This window comes from Diorhabda sublineata, chromosome 1, assembly GCF_026230105.1.
Source record: "Diorhabda sublineata isolate icDioSubl1.1 chromosome 1, icDioSubl1.1, whole genome shotgun sequence".
NCBI lineage: Eukaryota > Metazoa > Arthropoda > Insecta > Coleoptera > Chrysomelidae > Diorhabda > Diorhabda sublineata.
The window spans coordinates 11,735,486-11,759,392 of NC_079474.1; the positions used below are offsets into that span (position 1 = coordinate 11,735,486).

Consider the following 23,907-nt stretch of genomic DNA (forward strand, 5'->3'; position numbering starts at 1 on the left):
GGATAAGAATTAACTATAAGTGATAAATGAAATTAGAAAAATGTGAAAAATTTCTGTTTCGGGCAATAATTAATTAGGTTACGTTGTATTTGTTCAATTTTAATATATTTGGTAAGTTTATTTAATTTTCCTTTCTTTCAAGGAAAAAATGAATGAAGATATGAAATAAAACCAGTAATTCTAAATTTTTTTCTTTATTCAAATTGTTTTTAAATTACAAATAAAACAAGATTTTTATAAAAAAATTAATACTGCTAAAATGTACAACAAAATTCCGCTTAAAAATGCAGCACGATTGGTTGTTACCTGACTTGACAACGTCGCATTTAGTAATTTTTTTTTTCGAAATGTACAATAAGCTGGAATTTATTGTATACAAAAAGGTAACTAAAAAATATACAACGTGAATTATATTTTCGCTAGCCGAAAATATGTTTTTAAAAATTTATTTAATACAAAATTACAATTAATTTTATATTATTGAATGATTACAATTAATATCTTAAGCGAACTAACTATAGTACATTAAAAGTTGTTTACAATTTTTCATATATATAATAAAATTATTGCTGAAGTTATAGAGAGAAAATTCTAGTAGGTCATTTTATTAAAATGTAATAGTATCAAATATTGTGAATAATTTTGTTATATAAACGAAAAATAATTTGTGTAATTTTAATAACATTGTTAATTCGTAAATATAAAAGTAAATTTGTAAGAAAACAGAAATTTGAAGAAAAGAAAGAAAGCATCGAATTAGAAGAAAGAAGACAACAAAATATGAAAAATACCTCCGTAATTTTTCATTCTTAGGGACGGAGGAGTTACATGGACATTTATATAAAATGCAATTGTATTAAATATCATAAACACTTCATCAGCAATTATTTTATTATAAATACAAATATTTGTAAACAGCTTGGGAATGAATATATGTATCGCTCTTGAATATATAGTTCATTCAATGAATATTAGTTAGTTCGCTTGTGAGATTAATTGTATTCATTTAATTTTGTGTAAAATAAATTATCGAAAACCGAAAATTATAATTTGTGTGTTCTTTTTTCTTGGAATTAATTAACAAAAAAACTTAACAACAAATAAATTAGAAGATTCTAAAATAAATACAAATTATGAACGTTTTAAACAAATTTCTAATTTTAATGTGAAAAAATAGTTTTCAACACAAGAGCCTTATGTGATTTATACAGGATGCCGCAATATTTGTTAAAAAAACGATCAATAAAAAATTAAGATTATTTGAACACCCTGTAAATGTAAACAACAACATATAGTGTCGATTATTTTACTATACCGATACATCGTAATTTCCCTGCATAAAAAACGTTTCGGTAACCAAATTTACCATCATACCGAACGCATTTTCTAATCGTCGAGATCCTAAAAAATATAAAATTGAACAGTGGCGTGACATCTAAAAGGCGAGAATAATTAAAAAAAAAAAAATCATACCTTTTTGTAGGGTACGAATAAGACTCGATATGGTCTAATCTGCAGTTGACGTTTATATATCCTATAGGATATACCGATTAATAGTAATACGAGGAATATAGAAAGTAGAGTGTACACTAAAAAAACCAACGGAAAAAATTAAAAAAAAAATGTCAAACGATCGATTTGTAGATTACTAGTTCGATCAATAAGTCCCTTGACTGATATGATGATAAAAATGAATATTTTGGGTACTACAACCAATTGATACCATTGTAAACCATAAAATGGGAAGTTTTTCTTTGAAATTAGAATGAAAACAAAAAATTTGAGCCTCATTAATGCAGCAGTACCATTCAAAATTAGAGAAATAGAAATTACGATATGGTCTAATCTGCAGTTGACGTTTATATATCCTATAGGATATACCGATTAATAGTAATACGAGGAATATAGAAAGTAGAGTGTACACTAAAAAAAACCAACGGAAAAAATTAAAAAAAAAATGTCAAACGATCGATTTGTAGATTACTAGTTCGATCAATAAGTCCCCTGACTGATATGGTCACTAGGATAAATTTTTTTTATATATTCTGTCATTATTTCGGTAATATTCATTTTTTTTCAAAATTTCAAACGGGAAAAAATGTTTCAAGTGATAGATATCCTCCTGTAGATGAAAAAACATCTATCAGGACTAACATCAACTAGAAGGGTTTTCAAATTGGCTTTGAAAAATGAAAAACACCCTTTAGATGACAGATATCCCCAGAAGAACCTCATACTATGTCGAAAACCGTAGATGGAGCAAATTTGGGGTCAAATAGGGGGTGAATCTGGTTCTATTAGATTTTTTAGCGTCCTCGGATAAGGAATCAAAAGGAGGTTCAATATTTCTTGATTTGCATCTCAGTTACATGAACCCCTTTATTCCCCCCAGCACAAAGAAAGTGGTAAAACATCGATTAGGACTAACGTCAAATCGTGAAGATTCCCAAATTGCTTTGTAAAATGGAAAGCACTCTTTAAGGGATAAAAATCCTCCTGGAATATCTCGTACTGTGTCGAAAATCGTAGTTTGAACAACTTTTCACCATTTACGTTACATATATGTCCAATAGGAGCCAGAGTAGGAGATAAAAGTGACCAATAAACAGAGTCGCTCTAACTGACGAAATATTGGTGGGTAAAACGTTCATTTCAAACCATACCAGGATTTATTAATGAAGACGAATAGTACGTTCCGTTCCTTATGACAATCTGTCTATAAACCCTTTAATTCCAAAGGACCCTTAAATTTTTCATATCCTTATCAATGGAAAACAGTGTCTTGGGAGTTTATCCTGCCTGTTCATCCCATGTATCTACCTCTTGGTGTTCATCTTCTTGGTACCACACCTGATAACATCAATAGCACCACTATACCGATTTATCAAGACAGACCTTTCGAAGGATTTTTTTGAAACAATGGAACCTGGACTACTGTAGGTACCCAATTTATCACGAGATGGTAGTGCCATATCGGTATTTAAAGTGTATATAACAGAATTAGTCGAAATAACAAGAATATACATAAAAATTAATGATTTGATATGGTGATATATTTCAGGGTACTAATGGGATCTATATTTTTTGCCATAATGACCTTTTAAGCAAATAAAATGTTGATGGTGGAGTTTTAATGATTCAATTTCTGTATGTATCCCCTAAATCCTCCAGATTTGGTCACCAGTGGCTACTAGAAAGGAAATATTACTTCGATGAGGAAGTTGGGGATGGTACGGAAGCCTATTTGGTTGAAAAAATGTTTTTCTCAATATACAGGGGGTTTATTGATCGATGTTGTTATTTGTGATGAGTATTCACCTGTTATTAGCCCACCACTGATGGTACCTCGTTCATTTTGCGAGTTATTAACGATTTCTAATAGTTTACAAGTTTCCGGTAGGAAGAACGTCATTTTTCTGGAACATCGAAATTGATTCGTCTTATTTTGTTGGAAGGTGTCGTTGCAATTTAATTCGACTATTAATTCGAGGTTATCTGGAAATGGAAACAATTAAATCGTATCGATAATAAACTGGAAAGGACTTTTTGGTATACCTTTGGAATGATGGCAACTTTTCGGTATGTTATATAACAAAGTTATGGTTTTGTTATCGAAATTGTATGACTTTGCGGGACATTTTGTTACATTTACCTAGAATATGTACAAACATTGATTATTATATTTTTTTTTTCTAGAATAAAGAAAAAAAATATTTTGGATGCTATGCATACTGTGTTTTTTGACATTTTGGGTGTCAATAATCGAACGCTACCATTAACCTAACTTAACCATTAAGGGTGACGAAATATGAAGATCTGGTACTATGTATTAATGGGTACCAATGGAAATGGAAAATGGGAAGATTTCCTTTGAAATTAGGAGAAAATGGAAATTTTGGGTACTACGTATCAATGGATTGCATTGGAAATCAAATAGGGGGAGTTTTTATTAGAGTGAAAAACAACAAAATTGGGCGCCATTAATCCAACGGCAACATAATAATAAAAAAATTTGGGTACTACGTATCAATGGGTACTATTGGAAATGAATAATTGGAAGTTTTTGTTTAAAATGATGATAAAAATGAATATTTTGGGTACTACAACCAATTGATACCATTGTAAACCATAAAATGGGAAGTTTTTCTTTGAAATTAGAATGAAAACAAAAAATTTGAGCCTCATTAATGCAGCAGTACCATTCAAAATTAGAGAAATAGAAATTACTCTGAAATTATAGTAAAAACAAAAAATTTAGGCGCTATCAATCAGACGGTAGGTACCATTAAGAGTGAAAAAATTTAGGGATTTTCTTTAAATAAGCTTAAAAATACAATATGGGTACCATTGGAAATAAAAAAAATAGGAAGTTTTTCCTTAAAATGAGGATAAAAATGGAAATTTCGGGTACTACAATTAATCGGTACCAATAAAAATTAGAAATATTGGAAGTTTTGCTTTGCAGTGAAATGAGGCTAAAAATAAAACAAATTGGGTACTACGTATCAAAGGGTACTATTGGAAATAAAAAATTAAAAGTTTTTTCTTTAAAATGAATGGAAAAATGGAAATTTCGGGTACTACAATTGATTTGTACCGTTATAAACCATAAAATGGGAAGTTTTTCTTTGAAATTAGTTTGAAAACAAAGAAAAGTTGAGCGCCATTAATGCAGAAGTACCAATAAAAATTAGTTTTTCTTTAAAATGAGTCTAAAAATAAAACAATTTGGGTACTACGTATCAATGGGTACCATTGGAAATAAAAAATCGGAAGTTTTTCTTCAATATGAGGATAAAAATGGCAATTTTTTGTACTACGATTGATTAGTACCACTGTAACCCATAAAAGCAGAAGTTTTTCTTTGAAATTATTTTGAAAAAAAATTTGGGTGCCGTTAATGCAGTAGTACCAGAACAATTAGTTTTTCTTTAAAATTAGGCTAAAGATAAAACAATTTTGAATCCTAAGTATCAACGGGTACCATTGGAAATAAAAATTGGGAAGTTTTTGTTAAAATAAGTATAAAAATGGAAATTTTTTGTACTACAATTGATTGGTACCGTTGTAAACCATAAAATGGGAAGTTTTTCTTTGAAAAGAAAAAAGTTGAGCGCTATTAATGCAGCAGTACCAATAAAAATTAGTTTTTTAAAATTTGGCTGAAAACAAAACAATTTGGGTACCATTGGAAATGAAAAATTGGAGGTATTTCTTTAATATGAGGATAAAAATGAAAATTTTGAGTGATTAGAATCAACGGGTGCCATAAAAAATCAAAAATGGGAAGATTTTTGTACGTTAATGATAAAATTGAAAATTTTGGGTACTACAAATAAATAGGTACCATTGAAATTAAACTGAGTATAAAAATAGTATAAAAGTATAAAAATTTTGGGTACTGCAAATCGATAGATATCATTAAAAATGACATAATGAAGTTTTCCTTGAAAATTGGAATAAAATTAGGAAATTGGGACGCCATTTATCGAATGGTACCTCAAAAAATAACAAAATGGGACATTTTTCTGAAATTACAGTGAAAACAAAGAAATCGGTCGCAATTAATTAAGTGAAAGTTGAAATCATTGAAAGTTCTGTAAAATGAGGATAAAATTAAAATTTTTCGGTACTACAAAGTAACGAGTACCATAAACAATTACGCAATGGAGAGTTTTTAACTAAAATTAGAATAAAAACAGAAAATTAGTTCACCATTTATCAAATGGTACCCGAAACAACAAAATTGGGCTCCATTTATCAAGTGAGTACCATTAAAAATAACACAACTAGGAGTTTTTTTCTAAAATAGCATTAAAAACAAAAGTTTTGGGTACCACAAAATAAGAGGTACCTTTGGAATTTAAAAAAAACATCATTTATGGGGCATACTCCAAAAAATGTGATTCATATTTTAGGTTATGTTGAAAAAAATCGAATGTAAAATACGAGGGGAAAATGAAAAAATATTAGCTACAACTTTATTGAAGTTATAGCTCCAAAAAAACGGAAATTTCACAATTATAAACGTTACTTACGTCCAATGTGAGTTGGTTGATATCAAACACATAATTATTGTGTGGACCTATCAATGTACAATTAACTTTTTTCGTTGAATGTTCCTGTATGACGTCGTAATTGATGCGCTGAATATTTTTATTTTCAAGTGGTTCGGAATTTAGGAGAGGTACAACTACAGGCTGAAAAATACAATATTGTTAAGTATAAAACACACGATACGGGGGTAACACGTCAAAAATAATGGTACATGAAAGTTTGACATTTGACACACATGTCAATTATGTGTCAAATGTCAAATATGTCACTAATTAATTTGGAATTTTTTGACAGTCAACTAACTTTTTCAGTAAAAAATAATCGGTACAAGGGGTAATTCGTTAAAAACGATCCTCAAACTAATTAATTCGACGTTGTGCACGGAATCAACATTGATGCTTGACATTTGACACATATAGACAAATGAAAATTACAATACAAAATATTGAGGTTAGAATAATACAAATTTTAACGAAAATGTTCATTTTCCACGCACTAATTCGAAATTTTCCGACAGTAAACTCACTTTATTAGTAAAAACAATCGATAAGAGGGGAAATTTGTTAAAAACTATCCCCAAATCGAATTAATTCGATGTTGTGGGCGGAATCAACATTGAAGTTTGACATTTGACATATATAGACAAATGAAAACGACAATATAAAAGAATAAGGTTAGAATAACACAAATTTTGACAAAAATGTTCATTTTCCACGAACTAATTTGTAATTTTCCGACAGTTAACTCATTTTTTTGTAAAAAACAATTGATACAAGGGGAAATTCGTTAAAAACTATCCCCAAATCGGAATTAGTTCCACCTTGCGCGCGAAATCAACATTGAAGCTTGACATTTGATACATATAGACAAATGAAAATTACAATACAAAATATTGAGAATAGAATAACACAAATTTTGACGAAAATGTTTGTTTTCCTCGCACTAATTCGGAATTTTCTGACAGTTAACTCAGATTTTAGGTAATAAACAATCGATACAAGGGGAAATTTGTTAAAAAATTATCCCCAAATCGGATTAATTCGACTTTGTGCGCTGAATCGAATAGAATAACATTAATTTTGACGAAAATGTTCATTTTCACAATTTTTTGACTCACCTCGTTAGTACAAATCTTATTAGTACGTAATTGTAACATCAAAGTACAATTTTCAACTTTCATTTCATCGTTATAATGATCGTTGTCAAGTAAATTATCGCAAACCAATTCTATGAGGGTTCTATTGAATTTTTTTGGAATGTTACAAGGCGCGTTCAATATAAATTCGATATTATACTTATTATGATACTTTACGACGTTTTTGGAGGCCCTCGTATACGTACAATCTAAAAAAGAGAAAAAAAAATTTTTTGACAAGAGTCAGTCAACATTATATTTCGTATACTGACTACTAGGATCGCAGGATTCTCTACGACGTCCACACAAATCGAACAAGTACTGTCTGTCATCATTTTGTATCAATAAAGAATCTTTGGTTATGTTTGTAAAATCCAACCTACAATAATAACAATAATATCGCTTTTATATATAAAAAAATACACTAGTACATGTTATTTATTGATTTCGAGAAGACTTTCAACACGATGCATCATCGAAATCATCATACTTACTTAGTATAAGGATCAATATCGAATATACAACTTCGGATAGTTTCCACTGTCACAGGACAAGCGTATTTAGTTTTCCATAAAAATTCCAAGGAACTTTCACTTTTCGATAGTAAAAAAATCTCGCTCTAAATAAAAAAAAAGTGAAACTAAGACAAAAATGTGGATTTGGAAAAAGCTTTTGATCAAATTTAATAGGAAATCAACCTTAATTGTATACAGAGTGCTTCTTACCTCTATGTTTCTAGAACATTCGAATTGTATGTTTGCTCTATAGTAAGTTAATAAATCTTTTTGATTATAAAAATCGCCTCCAGCTGTATCTATTATTAGAGAGCCGTTTCTTGTCGATATATTAGTTTGTTCTCCGTACGATATCACCCTGTATAAATAACCTACGTTACACAAATTCAAAATGGTATTTTCACAATCAAATCGTAATTTCTATGATCTATATTTCCAAAATATGATTTTTAGGATTATTTGTATATTATATATACTATTTTTAAAGTCAAATAATCATTTTTAGGTTATGTAATTTCATTATATGATAATTTTAAAATCAAAGAGTCATTCCTAGGTTACACACCTTTAAAATATAGTATTTTCACTCATGTCGAAACTCTCCGATTGTAAACTTTCAAAATATAGTTTTTTTTTTTAAATTGAACCATTCTACAATTTAAAAGAAAATACTCTTTTTGAAGTCAAAGGTCTTTTGAGATTACGCCCCTTCAAAATACAGTATTTTTAGAATTAAAGAATCAATATCAAGTTATGTAATTTCATAATATGATATTTTTAAAGCCAAACAATCATTTTTAGGCTATATACTTTCACAATATGGCAATTTTAAATTCAAAGAATCATTTTTAGGTTATGTATCCCAATAATGTAGTATTTTTTAAATCAGAGTCATTTTCCGGTTATATACTATCAAAACTGTATTTTTCGAGGCAAATCATAGTTTATATACTACATTCCCTAAATATGATTTTTATTTATTCATTACATACCTTCTTCAGAATTAGTATTTTTAGGGTCAAAGGATCATTTATAGATTTATGGGAATGATTTGTAATCAACTCTCATAATTTACTATACTACTACTTCAAAATATTGTATTTTCCAAGTTAAAAATTTTTTTACATCCCCACAAAATACAGTATTTTTCATGCCAAAGAACCAATTGTAGATTATATACCTTGTGAATATAGTATTTTTAATCTCAATTAATCATTTGTATGTTATAAATTTCCAAAATATGGTATCTCTAAAGTCAAAGTAACATTTTTAAAATATATATTCCCATAAAATTGAATTTTAAAGTCAAAGCATAGTTTAAAGTACCCAATCCTTCAAAATGTAGTATTTTTTATTCAATTGATCATTCACAGATCAGAAATCAGAACTTACAGTCTCAATACTTCATATTATAGTATTCTTAAAGTCACAGGTTCATTTTTATATCAGAAACTCTCATAAAATAGCGTTTTTAGACTCTAAACATAATATACAGTCCCAATACTTCAAAATATTTTAATCCAAAAATAAAATTGACTTACTTCTTTCTGACGTTCACCTCTTTCAAATTCACCTTAGCGATCATAACATTTTTTTTACAGGGCGCTTCGCTAAGATTAATAGGTCCACATACATTCAACCAATACAAATAATTATTGTCATCAGGATCTCGAATTTGATATCCTCTCGGATTGTACAATCTCGACAAATTATAAAACAAGTAGAATTCCTTATGTATATCTTTATAAACGCAATCGTACTGGTTCGAACTGGGTAGTTTATCCGGACAAGCCTTCAAATCCTGGAAAAAAAGACACTGAATCCATTTCCCACGTTGTTAATTGAAAAACTCACATATTTCGGACAAGCTTTAGTGGTATTCCACCCTATAATTATCTCGCAACCGTTTTCTTTAATAAATGTTGGTTTCCCATCAACAGACGAACATTTCAATATAAGTTTTGTTGTATACATTTGAGTTTTGTTACATTCATCACCGGCTGTAAATAATTATCAAAAATATCGTAAATTAGATGAAATTAACACTTACTTGTATAGGTATCAACGATGGTATCCTCTAATACCACAGGTGTTAATGGCGAACTTATTCTTCCTTTACTTATATATGTTCCATTAACATTTTCACATATTTGCGAATGGGATTCTTAAAATACGAGACAAAACATTATATATTTCGAAATTAATTTAAATAATACATTTTTTATGACACACTTACTAGAACAATGATCTTGTCCGAAATGTAATGGTCCACAAATGTTTAAATATATTTTTCTTGTAATATTAAATTCAACTTCCCAATAACCTTTTTTCTCATAAAGATCTGATAGATTATAGAAGAATTGCTTGTCTGTAAACTGTAAATTTTTATAAAACAACAAAATTCAAAATAAAAACCTGACTTACTTGACATACTTGGGGTTGTTTAATACAACCTAATGAAGATTCAAGTTCGAGTCTGGTATTTTTTCCTGCTGATAATACTTTTAATTCGGTTGAGTTTTTAAACCATTTACAAGTAATGTGTACTTCTATTTTTTTCTTTTTGTCTGTAATAAATAAACGCGTAAATCGCTTTTTCGGGCTTTTCCACCAAATTTTTATCAAGTAATTTCGCGAAAAACAACTGAGCACTATTTTTTTTAATAAATAATATTGTTTAACCACATTAATTGTTTATTACTCATAATTTGCTCAAATCAAAACAATACGAATTCAAAATGGCTGACCAACGGCTGTCAATCTTAAATAACAACGGTCATAATTTAGTTGACAACGATATGTAAGCGACGTTGCCGTATTGATTCCAAAAAAGGAGAAATGTAGTATTTTCCATATTATTGGAAAAATGAAGTTTTTAGTCCAAAACAAAAGTTCGTGATCTTTGCTGAACATTTTTAACCGTATTATGGGTGAAAAATTAAAATATTATACCGTATTCAATACGCAAAAGGCACTCTCGCATCAATTTAAAAAAACTTTAGAACAAAAGACATTTAGTCCTATAAAAAATTCTATTGTTATATAAATAAGCTTTGAAATTTTTTTTTAATGTGTCATGACCAAATACATATTAAGAAAAATAATTATAAGTATAAACATAAAAACAAATAAACGGAAAAATCTGGAATAGCACTAACCACATTAATATTAATTAAAAATAGTCAACGTTTAGCTAACATATATTTTGAGACTGTGGCAAATTAAATTCAATGTTATGACATCATCATTAATGAAATGTATTATTCCGCGAAATTTTAAACTATTTAGAATTTCGGCAGGAAACATTCACTAACCTAACCTGTACTTACTGTGTTGAAAATAATGTGCGTGCAGTTCGAATTTGTTGTTATATACTATTCTATCGAATTCTACTGTAACAATTTTTTCACTTTTAGTTCCGTTGACATAACAATTATTATTATCTATTTTACAGTCTTCGATTTCATTACAAAATGAAATACAAGATTCGAATTTATTTTTTCCATCAAATTTTATATCATACAAACGTCGTAACGGACGAAAATCCAATAAATCATTCTGATATCTCATCCCATATGGACGAACGCAATTTTCTGATAGAGACGAAATTGATAATTGATAATTGCATTCATCATTCACTTGTAACTTGGGTTCCTACAAAAATTATTTTCACAGTCAAAAGAGAAACATACTGTATAATAAATTGTACTGATAAGTATTTAAGTGAAACCCACAAATTGCAATAATCCTGTATGAGGTAGATAAGAGGTAATCTATATTATGCAATATAATATTTAACAAATCCATCAAAACTTGAGATTATTTTTTATTTACATAAGGATAGCAAATATATGATTTTAATTTATTATACATGATAATACAAATGATATTTCAGACACTTTAAACTATATACTCACTACTAATGAGTCACACTGTATAGAAAAAATAACCATTTTAGTGTAAAAGTAAAGAAAGAACAGATGTTAACACTGTAAAGTCCCTAAAAGCCTCAAATTTTTGTCTAATTGCTTCATAATGACGAACCAGATACAACATAAAGGTGTACACCCCTTTGGCCACTTACTTACGAGTCATACTATATACAGAATATTAAAATTTACGGATTTTAGTGCAGAAATAATCAAGAGAAATATATTAATATTGTTAAGTTTCTAAAAGCCTCAAATTTTTAACAAACAATGATCCATACTTGAAAAATAAACTGTACTTCCTTTAAGCTCACTACTTATGAGTAATACTGAATAGCAAAAAAGAAAAATAGACAATTTTAGTATAAAAGTAAACAAGGGATGGATGTTAACACCGTAATGTCCCTAAAAGCCCCAAATTTTTGTCTAATTACTTCATAATGATGGTCCAGATACAAAATAAAGGTGTACACCCCTTTGGCCACCTACTTACGAGTTATACTGTATACAGAAAATGAAAAATCGGCAATATTAGTGCGAAAGTATACATTGAAAGAATATTAATCTTGTTAAGCTTCTAAATACCTCAAATTTTTGACAAACAATGATACAGATTAAAAAAATAAACTGCTCTTCCCTTAAGTTCACTACTTATGACTAATACTGTAAAAAGAAAATGGAAAATAGACAATTTTAGTGTAAAAGTAAACAAGGGATGGATGTTAACACTGTATAGTCCCTAAAAGTCCCAAAGTTTTGTCTAATTACTTCATAATGATGATCCAGCTAGAAAATAAAGATGTACATCCCTTTGGCTCATTACTTATGTCTCACAATGTACCAAGGCATGAAAAAATAAACATTTATAGTGTTAAATTAAGCATTTGTGAAAAATTTTTTGAATTATATGTTAACCCTTACGTGAGCAACCAGGTACCGGGGTACCCACCGCCTTACTATTTTGTTGATTCCTTAGAAAAAAATACGAGCTCCCGGATCCAAGTGATTTAGCTATTTTAGAATCAGTTTACTATGTTACATATATAAAAAATTCGGCTGTTGAAAAAAAGTAGGCCCAGGGGGCAACCGGGTACCCACTATACGGAAGGTGAGATTTTTCTGTGGAAATGAGTTTTATTGTTATGAATAGGACAAGCAAACAAGATTGATTCATAAATAAATTATTACAATACTTGTTAAGTATAAAATAAATGATTTATTATAAGTTTATGAGTTGAAAATAATACATTTATATTTTATATTTATTGTTTACAATAAAGACAAACTATTTTTTTTCGCGCAATGCGCGATAAAGGGGATAGGAAATGGTTTTCCACATTTTGTTTGTGTGGTCTGTATTTGAGTTGTTTGCTCCCGAACAAATCAAAATACCGATAAATGTGTACATTTCAGATGAAGTTACTGGACGCCACGACCTATCGTTACCCGGGTTTGTCGAGTTGTAAGTATCATACAACTTCTTCGCTTTTTGATTAGTGTATCTTACTATTTAATCAATCATTTCGACCATCACAATTTTTTTGTAAGTATCGCATACCGAAAGAGTTTCCGCAGATTTAGCCGGGCCACTTCTTTGCCGAAGAACATTGTGAGATGCAACTTGACGAACTGCGGGCAGCTCTTTACTCCAAAGAGTTTAGTCTTTCGCAATATATTTTAGAGTCGCCCTCTTCCTCCTCCGCAGACGCCACGCTGGCAGTTGCGCGGTCTGTTTCAAGCGTGGGTGAAGTTGGTTGCTCACATAATGGTTAATCAAGTGTTAGTTTTATGATGACTATAACTTATGTTACACCCTGTATATATAGATGTTGATTATTGAAGTTACTCATCATAAAATTTTTTATAATGATTTTTTAACACCATTTTTTGAAATGAAAGATTCACAAAATGTGAAATATAATATAAATAATAATAAAAAGATTTTAGCAAGGTTGCAAATAATATATGAATACCATAGATAATGAACAGAATTTTGTTGACCATAAAAAATTGCAATCCAACAAATCTTTCACAACTTTGTATCATTGAATGCCACTATCAGATAAAATAAAATGACCTTTTAGTAGATTAAATCCTAAATTAAAGAAAAGGAAATATTTCCTACCTTTGAGAACATTAGGCAGTCGAAATTTACCGATAACTTACAAGTTGTATTATCTACTGGGTGAAAATTTAGTTTATTATCAAGTGAACCTTAAAAAAATACACAAGATTAGGTTAATGTCAATTTTATAATGAAAGTTTATTTTTCACCTGAGAAATTAGCAAAACGAATGAAATTATTGTTTTTCTTTATATAAGCCACGTATTTATGGTGATCTTTGTCGTTCAAATACCCACACAAGTTAAATTTAATTATCGCTTGTTTATAGGTTACTTCCCAGTCTTTACTGAAATAAACATAAAATCGTTGGAAACTGAATTAAATAAACTTTAAAAAGTATGAATCGTTTTCATTTTAATTAATAATTGAGTGAAAATAATAAACTTAACGATATTTACCTGTAAACTGTAAGATTTTTCAGCAATTGTAAATCACATGTCTGTTCGATAGTTTCAATAACAAATTCACACTTCATTAAAGTGAAAAAATGAATAAATAATATTATTATAAGCATTGTAATTTTGTTTTTTTTTTCTTCGAGTTATTTTAAACTGCATTACCGATGTATTTAAATAATAACCGGCATATTTTAATTTATAAAAACTGGCGAGATAAATAAGAATGCACAACTTTTCGGTTATCTAAGTAAAACATAGCAAATGAATAACTAAAATTGTATAACTTGAATACTTTGATAGGTTACAGAGATGTGGAGAGAGATTATGGTGAAAAAATAAATGTAGGATTCCCCTATTGGAGGAGTGTTACAAAGCACGAATATGTAACTGGCCAAAAACCCTGTTAAACTGATGATAGATTTGCAAAATAATGTATTCAAAATCATTCGTAAGCAAATTTTGACTGCTTTTACGATATTTTTTGTCCCATTTTTAGAAAGTAAGAATAAAAAGACTTCACTGATATATGTGTAATTGTAAAATACTATTCGCATGGAAGAACAGACCTCATAAGTCAACTGATAATGTCAACTGTCAAGTGGCATACCCAGCGCCAATTTTAGTAAACTAATAATCCTGTTAAAATTAATTTTAATAAAATAAACAAAAAATCGAAAAAAAGTTGCCGTATTTAAAAGAATTTTAGTGAGTGAACTATACAATATGTAATAAATAATTTTGGTAATATTTATTTTTTGTAGAAATCTAATAACAATGATGGCGGAAGCAGATGCAACGGTCGAAGCTACGAGAAGATTAAATGTTAAGAAGCAAACTTTAGACGACGCGTATGCGGCACCAGCTAATTTTCTAGAAATCGATGTCGTTAATCCAGTCACTACAATCGGGGTAGGAAAAAAAAGATTCACAGATTACGAAGTCAAAATGAGAGTAAGTATACACCCCCTGCTGATAACAACTATATAGAAAAAATATTCATTTATAGACAAATCTACCGGTGTTTAAAGTAAAAGAGTCCAGTGTTAGAAGACGGTACAGCGATTTCGAATGGTTGAGAAACGAATTGGAAAGGGATAGCAAAATAGTGGTACCACCATTGCCTGGTAAAGCGTGGAAACGACAATTACCATTTAGAGGAGACGATGGGATTTTCGAGGAGGATTTCATAGAAGACAGGCGAAAAGGTTTAGAAGTATTCATCAATAAGTGAGTATTTCATTTATTTCATTAATACATATGTAAATATGCAGTCAGTTCAGTTAAATCCTATTGGCGAGGGTAATTTGTTACAGAATCGCCGGGCATCCTTTGGCGCAAAACGAAAGGTGTCTCCACATGTTCCTGCAGGAGCCCCAAATCGATAGAACTTATGTACCAGGAAAAATTCGCAATACGTAAAATAATTAGCTTTAAATTCCATCCTTTTGTCTATTTTACATTAATATTTACAGCGTGCGCGTTATTTCTCTTAGATATTACTTTATTTGAATATATTTGTATATTTTTCTAAGCTAGAAATTTGAATCTAGATGATTATGAACTGACCTCTTTTGGGTATATAAGGAAATTTAAAAAAAAACCGTCGGAATGGTTTATTCCACGCTTTAATTTTTTTTTTGTATAAAATATAGAATATAAATATTATTATATGTATAGTTAATCTCTTCTCAGTTGTATTTACTCAAAATAAAATTGTTTACATGCATTCAGTTTGATCTACTACGGAATCGTCTTGTCTCCAACTTTTCTGTCCTTTCAAAGCGATAATTTCCTGCCACGTTTTCTTTAAAATACTGAAAATTGGAAAATTTCTTCATATTCTAATATATATATATATATATATATATATATATATATATATATATATATATATATATATATATATATATATATATATATATATATATATAGTAGCTACGGAAAAGAATGTCTTATTCTTTGAGTCCACATTGAAAATATTACATTTTTTTACTTAATGATCTTTTTTTGGTTGATATAGTAAAGTGATTATAAAGCATGATTATCTTTGGCAGTATCAGCATAATAAGGAAAATATTTGTCTATAAAACATTATTCAGCAGTGTATACCATCTAGAAGCTTCTTTATTGTTGATAGGAACCCCAAATTGATGGTAAACACACCCTAATACAATTTAATTGATAATTTGTTGTTGCTTCATCTTTAAAATGATAAAAATGAAATATTTTCTTCATGTATTCATAGTAGCATTATCTAAAACCACATTATTGGTAAAAACAGCCACAAAACAGATTCATTAAGTTCTGGGGGTACAATTTACAAAAATAGTCATTTTTTTTAGTAATTGATCATTTTGCCTAACTACTACAGTGAAATTAATAAAACTTCAATTGATAAGTAAATTACAACCTGTTATTGAGTGGTAACATACCCTTATACAGATTAACCATGAAAAACTATAAAATCTAATTCTTACCTAGCTTCCATATGAAGTTCCCTAGTATTTGGAAATATTCTCTGCAAAAGATCCATACAAGGCAAAACAATAACTGTTAGAAACTGCACTTGATCTTCTGGAACCATTTGAGATTTCTCCCTGTCCATTAAAGACAACGGTGTCAATCCCATCTTTTTCTCCAAGTCTCCTTGATTATAAAACTCCTCTAAAACATAAAATAATCGATTATTAATAATACCAAAAAGAATTAAAGATGCTCACTATAAATATTGTCGCAAATAGTCTTGGATACTAAGAACGGTTTGCAATTGCCTGACAAATCCGAACTGGTCATCATAATGGCCTTCATCAAAGTTCGATGTCGAGAATTTGAAAAATCAAACACGTTATCGTTGACTAATTGCAGCAGTTTGACGCGGAATTTAAAATAACTGGCTAAATCTGTGGCTAAAATAGCTTCCTTAAGTTCTTTCGATATGCAATTGAAATCTGCTTTGGAGATATTATTGTAGATCCGCAAACCCTTAAAGTTTCAATATTTATCTAAAAATTAACTATAAAATGTGTAGCTAAAAAATCGATATATACAGGGTGATACGGCAGGTATGTATATGTGTAATATAATAAACTATTAATTTATTTGTTGTTTTCTTTACCTTCAATATCGTCATTGCTACTCGATAATGGTAATGTTCTAAAATAGATTCATCATATAATTGCGACAGCGTATCATCAGTTAATTGAAGAAAATTATTAGTAAAACCGCCGTGGTCTAAATCGTGACAAAGCGCAGCTATCAAAAGAGATTTAACCTAAAATAAATAATTTTTATCTCATCCGCATATATATACTGGGTATATTTACCTCTATTGGTTTAAAAATTTCTAAATTCCTTGATATGATGATAAATATACAATGAGTTACGTTAAAAGCGTGCTCGAAATTGTGATATGGATTGTGTCTATAACATTTTTTTACCGACAAAATAAATTCTATCATGTTCTTTTGGTGTATTTCATCTCTACCTACCACTTCGGTGATCATGTAAAGCACCAATTGCGGCATATCGGGAATATCTTCGGGAGATACGTACCAACGGAACCTGAAATAATATTAACAACACCCTGTAGTTGATCCGAAGTTTTGTTTTATGAAATATCCGTAATTTATTGTGAAAAAATATATATACTCGGCGAAATTGTATGGAACCTCGACTGTAGTTTTCTGGAGGAAAGAATCCATATCGTGAACGCAGGGCTTCAATTGAGTTTTTAATAATTTCAAATTTGATAAGTTGATTTTATCCTGTAAATGAAAAATTATGTACATAGATAAAAGAAAATCATAGCGTTACATAAAATGAAGTTCTAAGATCTTAGAACATAATGTATTATAACTTTATGTTCTGAGTATAAAGGTAGATTTATAAACTGACGCTCCCGTTGGTATTACATAATGAATTCATGTTAGATAGACATTGGAACGCGAGCGCGGACTTAAGAATTAATCTTGAGATCTAAAAAATCAGATCGTTCATTATTGAAATCAGCTGTCAAATCATTTAAAATTGTCAGTGAAAGATTGAGTTGTGTTTATATTTTGTGGTTTTGACAAAAATATGTATTTTTAAGTAGTTTTCGATAAAAAAATGTGTTTTTATTAACAAATTATGATTTCAAGATTACAAAAAGGTAAGATTTGGTTGTTTTTAACTGCCACAAATTGTTTTCTTTTGTTAGGGAATATGTTATAATATGGATACAAATATTTTCGATTGTTTATTGATAAAGAAGTTTAGAAAACTACAGTAAAAATGTATACGAGGGAAAAAAGTATATAAAAATTCATTTAATATTAGACTCATTCATATTTTCAAACAAGTTTTTGTTAATTTCTGAAATTTATCATCAACTTTGTTATAAACATAATTGTAATTACAGTAAAATGAATCAATTTTTTATACGATCATCAACAAAAAAATGTTTAATTGATAAAATTATTCAAAATAAACTGATAAGATTCAGAAAAATCGTCAAGCTTTAATATGGGCTTAATAGTCTTTTTATGTGCAAAAAATACAGGAAAAGGCACAAGAAAACCCCTCAAAATTATTTAAGTCGAATTGACACTTGTAACATAACGACGAAATACGAATCTTATCCAGATGTCACTTTTCAACATAGATAACATGTAAAAATTAATTTCCCATTTAATTATATATATTTAAACTGACACTAGTTTTAGTTGTAAATGATTTGCCGCGTTGCCGTATTGTTTATTTGTTCATATTTTTGGGTAAATTTTTTTTTCCATTTGAGTTTTTATTATCGAATTTATAAAAACCTTCGTATTAAACACAAATTGGTAGAAAACTAATGATTATTTTAATTCAAATATAGTATTCCCATATTATTATCACGGTTTGGCAACACGGTGTATTGGCAAAAATCGATTAAGACTTACATATAAAACATAAGATCTTTATAAGGAAAATGAACGTACCGTTTTAAACATTTTTTGATGAAGCCTGGTATAATGTAATGCCAAAGCGCAATACACCGAAAAAGTTTTAAATAAATTTTCATCGGATGGGGTAAAACAAACACCGTTTATTTTATTAACCACTTGTACCACTCCTGTAAAACGAACATTATTTACTTGAATACAACAGTTGGCAATACTGTAAAATGTCCATCAGAGCATTCTAGAATACGTTTAAGTGATAAAACATGACATCTATTGGTAATATTAAGAAATTTACCTAAAATATTATCGACGCTGACGATCGGCATGCACAATATCGATCTGGTTATGAACCCGGTTTTTTCTTCGACGTCGGTAAAGAATCTCGGATCGTTGTAGGCGTCTCTGATGTTAACAGTCGCTCCGGTACGAGCAACTAATCCCGCTATACTCCTATCTTTGGCTAAACGTACTTTGACGTTTTTTTTGTGCATGGTAACTTCACCGATATCTACACCTTCTTCGAAAACTTCCGCCACAAGATCTTCGGTTTCTTCGTCTATGATGAAAAACGTACCACGTTCGGCGCCTAAAGTAGCTTTTGCAAATTTCTTGAAAACAATTACAAAAAATAGAATTAGTTCCAAAAAAGTTTACATTTCAACAAAATTATCGTTAAACTTTATAATTTTACGATAAATTCAAATCAGCGAAATATATATAAAGAAAAATATAATGGTCTGGCAACGTGATACGTAGAGATATATATTCTGATATTCTGTGCGTTAATGATAAAGTTATTAAGGAATTCATTATTTTTGTCTCAATTATATCTAGATTTCAGCAATTGATTCTGGTTTTTTTATTAATTAAGATTACAAAATGTGCTATTCGTCAAAAATAGAAACTAAACTAAATGTACGGTCTAGCAACGTTGCGCTGCTACAAGGAAAAATAATTATGTATAATAGTAGCTCTGAGAAACACGTGGAAATTGTTTTTATAATTTTAGGTCCACCATTAGAGGTCTTATTTGAATATGAAATTAAAAACGCAAAACTTTTTGAAACTCACCCTATTAAATACTAAGCAGAACCGGACTTACATTGTTATAATTTTTTCCCTGAAACCGTTCCAGAGATATTCACAACAAAAGTTATTATTTGTCCACCTGGTATATCAGCGAATTAATTTTCCTTTTTTACGTAATTATGTTCACAAAATCTCCTTTACGGCAATATAAAACACATAAAAACCAAACAGACATTTTTTTTATAACAAAGTTCCCACTCTCCCCCATCTATTTTCTGAAGGGATTAATTTTATATTTCCAAGCCCTCTAGTGGTGGATTTAAAATTCTGGATATAATTTCCACGTGCTATTGTTATAATTTTTTCCCTGAAACCGTTCCAGAGATATTCACAACAAAAGTTATTATTTGTCCACCTGGTATATCAGCGAATTAATTTTCCTTTTTTACGTAATTATGTTCACAAAATCTCCTTTACGGCAATATAAAACACATAAAAACCAAACAGACATTTTTTTTATAACAAAGTTCCCACTCTCCCCCATCTATTTTCTGAAGGGATTAATTTTATATTTTCAACTACGCCCTCTAGAGGTGGACCTAATGTTCTGAATATAATTTCCACGTGTTTCTTGGAGCTACTATTGTTTATTTTTTTCCCTGAAACCGTTCCAAAGATATTCTCAACATAAGTTATTAGCTGTCCACCCGGTATATCAGCGAATGAATTTTCCTTTTTTACGTAATTATGTTCACAAAATCTCCTTTACGGCAGTATAAAACACATAAAAACCAAGCTAAAGATATATGAAGAAAAAATTTACAGTCTTGCAACGTTGCGTGTAGAAGAATATAAATAAATATTCCACGTATTCTGTGTGTCAATGAAAAAAAAATGGCGAATCTGGTAACATTTAGTGTATATTTTTTAATTTTATGAGTATATTCTGTTCGGTAATAAAATATTTATATTTATCCTTTAAAATTTTGAATTCTTAATATGACTTCTTTGGAAATTTGATTTGTTGACGAATAATGAAGATATATGTAAAGGAGATACATCAATATTACTAATACAAATACATATATTTCATAGAAAACGATAAAACTATTTACCCAATATCAAAATTAATGTCTTTTTCGAACTGTAAATAAAATAATAATTCAATAGTTATGATTATTGAAATAAATAATAAACATTGGCGTAACAATTTCTATATAATGTATTTAAAAAAAGAAAACAGTAATGAGTTTCATTTAACAAAAAATAACATATGAAAATGTTATGATAATATAAATAACTCGGATAAGATCGTGCTTTTTGTTTTTTTGAATTGTTTTTACCATATCATTTACACATAGATAATAGCCCATTACGTTAAAATATATTATTAGCTACGCCATCTTTACTTTAACTTGTGAGTTACGTCAATTAATAGCTATTATAGTATTCAGTTTAACTATAAACGCCATCTCAACTTTAAAATGTAAATCAGGCCAATACTTCACCGATCAGTAGAAAACTTCACCAACAAAAATGGATTTATAATTATAATGTATGGAATTGTATATATATATATATATATATATATATATATATATATATATATATATATTGAGAGATTCAATTAGATATTATTTTTCGAAATTTGAAATGTAGTTAAACTTAAAGATGCTACGCCACTGATTATACGAAATCTTTTAAAAAGTCAACACCATTCAAGTCAATTTTTATCGTCTAGTATATATTGAACGTTGAATATATTATATTCAGTAGAGAACGAAAAAATCATCATGAAGCAAGTTTTAATCACGTTTTTTTGTATTTTTGTTGTTTTTCAATTAACTGATGCGTATGCACAATTCGAAATCAGAGATGGAAATTGTTTAAATGCAGTAGGAGCAGATTTGGTTTTTCAAAAACACGTTCACAAAAGTAGATTATTCATAGCAGCGAGATCGGCTACTGTAAGTATATTTAAATAATTTAATTCCTTAAACGACATGTATTTGTATTAATTTCGTATATAAATTGAGAATTTTGTGTTTTAAATTTTTGTTTGTATCTATATATCGAGTACGAACGACTCGGTTTATTCCGGAAACGATTTTTATGAAAATGGCGGATCTGATGATTATATTTACAACGTTGTCGGATCTTCCATTTTCACTAGAACTGTTTGGATTTTATTTATTTTTATGTTTATGCTTTGTAAGGTTGAATATTTTGGAGACAAAAAAATCTACTGCATTCAAGTACTGAGTCAAAAGGAAGCTGAAAAAGGATCGACTGTTGAAATCAAAGATGGTGGCTTTAATCACAATTTCGTCAAATTTGAATTTCATTCCACAAAAAATCATGGTTTAGAATATAATATAAATGTATACGCGAAATATTTTTAATAAAAAATTGATGTTTTAATGATTTTGTTTTTAATAAAAATCCTTAATTTAATATTTATATCTTCAAATATCACCTTTTTAACAAAAATAGGCAACGTTGTAAGTTTGGTTGTCTAGTGTAGATATCGCAAACAAGTGATTTGTGATAGAGATGTACACTCGCGAAAATATGCCTAGCTTGTGATTATATACAGGATGGATCGATAATTTTATTTCGTAATCAAGATTTAGAATACAAATGTTTGATTTAAAAAAAATATAAATTCAAATTAACAAAACTGTATGTTTGTTTGCCTAACTTACACGTTTGCCAAGTTTACTTACCACAATTTCAGTTATCATCTTTTCAATGGCTACGGTTTCGGCAAAATAACACTTAGTTAAATCCAGCAGATAATCGTTGAGCTCCTGTTGCCTTTGTAACGTCAATCTAAGATGATTTTGGTGAATAGCCGCCCCCACCCAACCGGTAACTACGATAGAAATTTTCAGATCGTCTTTATTGAACGGCAATTGAGTGATTTCTCTGTATAATTCGATTACGGCGGAGCAGTCGCCATCTGGTGTCACTATAGGGACGCAAAGAACCGATTTCACGAAGTCGCCTATAAAATGAGTAGTAGTATAGTCAAGTAAACGAAATTTGACTGTACTATAGGTAATACCTTGATATCCCACTCCGGCGGGGAATCTATCATCACCTAAGATATCATCAACCATTAAATATTCTCTTTTATACGCCACGAAAGCCGCTACGATACTACCCTTTTGTATTTTCCAATTTACCTTATGTCTTTCCCCTTGGAAATTCCTCTGGCTTTGGTAAATTTCTTCCGAAGCCGAGTCTACCATGTACACAGTTACACCTTAAATATTTGTTTCGTTATGTTCCCATTATAATGATACAGACATTTGACAACAGTGTAAATATAAATTTGAGATATATAATAAATCGATAATAAAATCGATTTATTTACCTGCCGCTCTTGTGGTGGTCTTTAAAATATCGGCAGTTTCGTGTAATAATAAAACCAAATCTACGCTGTCGGATAAAAACGAGGTTAAGTCGTGTAGTAATACGCTCGGTTTATTTTGAATGTAGAAATTGAATTTTTCGTGTTCTTGTTCTTTTTCCGGCGTCTTTTCCGTTTTCCGAATGATTTTCACGTAGGGAGCTATTACTCTTCTTGTTGCTTTATCTGTTGTATCGATTACCATCGAATTATAAATTTGATTGCCGCTAAGAACTTTGGTTCTTCGTCTACGTTCCGATTGCATCGTCGTATTTTTCACGATTTCTAATTAGGGTCGATTATATAAAATTATTTTGACAGATATTTGGCAGCAATATAGAGCACCAAGCGATCTGTGATGAATGATCATTATTTTGTA

At 29.4% G+C, this 23,907-nt stretch overlaps 5 protein-coding genes across 7 annotated transcripts; 2 read left to right on the forward strand and 3 right to left on the reverse strand.

Moving 5' to 3' along the window:
- Positions 1-178: 178 nt before the first annotated feature.
- LOC130450466 (uncharacterized) lies at positions 179-14,672 on the reverse strand. Of its 3 annotated transcripts, none has more exons than XM_056788855.1 (18): positions 14,160-14,585; positions 13,911-14,047; positions 13,762-13,850; positions 11,037-11,361; positions 10,132-10,274; positions 9,944-10,082; positions 9,758-9,871; positions 9,562-9,707; positions 9,249-9,508; positions 7,918-8,065; positions 7,687-7,811; positions 7,465-7,571; positions 7,175-7,401; positions 6,039-6,200; positions 3,556-3,652; positions 3,319-3,495; positions 1,474-1,589; positions 179-1,401 (listed from the first exon to the last, which is right to left on the reverse strand). In XM_056788855.1, exons 1-18 carry the CDS (start codon positions 14,273-14,275, stop codon positions 1,387-1,389), a joined length of 2,643 nt encoding a protein of 880 aa, XP_056644833.1. In that variant the 5' UTR covers positions 14,276-14,585; the 3' UTR covers positions 179-1,386. The 3 variants fall into 3 exon arrangements, 2 of the variants coding, with proteins under 2 accessions (XP_056644833.1, XP_056644842.1); XR_008910580.1 differs by having other exon boundaries at positions 185-1,401; positions 1,474-1,923; positions 14,160-14,672; XM_056788864.1 differs by lacking the exon at positions 1,474-1,589 and having other exon boundaries at positions 14,160-14,581.
- Positions 14,673-14,738: 66 nt separating this feature from the next.
- On the forward strand, positions 14,739-15,885 carry LOC130450530 (sorting nexin-12). The gene is made up of 4 exons (XM_056788994.1): positions 14,739-14,864; positions 14,921-15,110; positions 15,166-15,386; positions 15,473-15,885. The coding sequence occupies exons 2-4, from the start codon at positions 14,934-14,936 to the stop codon at positions 15,576-15,578; spliced, it is 504 nt and encodes a 167-aa protein (XP_056644972.1). The 5' UTR covers positions 14,739-14,864; positions 14,921-14,933; the 3' UTR covers positions 15,579-15,885.
- LOC130450517 (cAMP and cAMP-inhibited cGMP 3',5'-cyclic phosphodiesterase 10A-like) lies at positions 15,835-18,300 on the reverse strand. Its single transcript, XM_056788967.1, has 6 exons — positions 17,808-18,300; positions 17,483-17,720; positions 17,275-17,430; positions 16,880-17,141; positions 16,637-16,823; positions 15,835-15,973 (listed from the first exon to the last, which is right to left on the reverse strand). The coding sequence occupies exons 1-6, from the start codon at positions 17,945-17,947 to the stop codon at positions 15,877-15,879; spliced, it is 1,080 nt and encodes a 359-aa protein (XP_056644945.1). The 5' UTR covers positions 17,948-18,300; the 3' UTR covers positions 15,835-15,876.
- A 90-nt stretch (positions 18,301-18,390) lies between these two features.
- LOC130451644 (cAMP and cAMP-inhibited cGMP 3',5'-cyclic phosphodiesterase 10A-like) lies at positions 18,391-23,793 on the reverse strand. The gene is made up of 5 exons (XM_056790798.1): positions 23,493-23,793; positions 23,181-23,381; positions 22,840-23,120; positions 19,380-19,692; positions 18,391-19,254 (listed from the first exon to the last, which is right to left on the reverse strand). The coding sequence occupies exons 1-5, from the start codon at positions 23,791-23,793 to the stop codon at positions 19,100-19,102; spliced, it is 1,251 nt and encodes a 416-aa protein (XP_056646776.1). The 3' UTR covers positions 18,391-19,099.
- Positions 21,778-22,534, forward strand: LOC130450537 (uncharacterized). The gene is made up of 2 exons (XM_056789005.1): positions 21,778-22,080; positions 22,330-22,534. The coding sequence occupies exons 1-2, from the start codon at positions 21,907-21,909 to the stop codon at positions 22,513-22,515; spliced, it is 360 nt and encodes a 119-aa protein (XP_056644983.1). The 5' UTR covers positions 21,778-21,906; the 3' UTR covers positions 22,516-22,534.
- Positions 23,794-23,907: the final 114 nt, after the last annotated feature.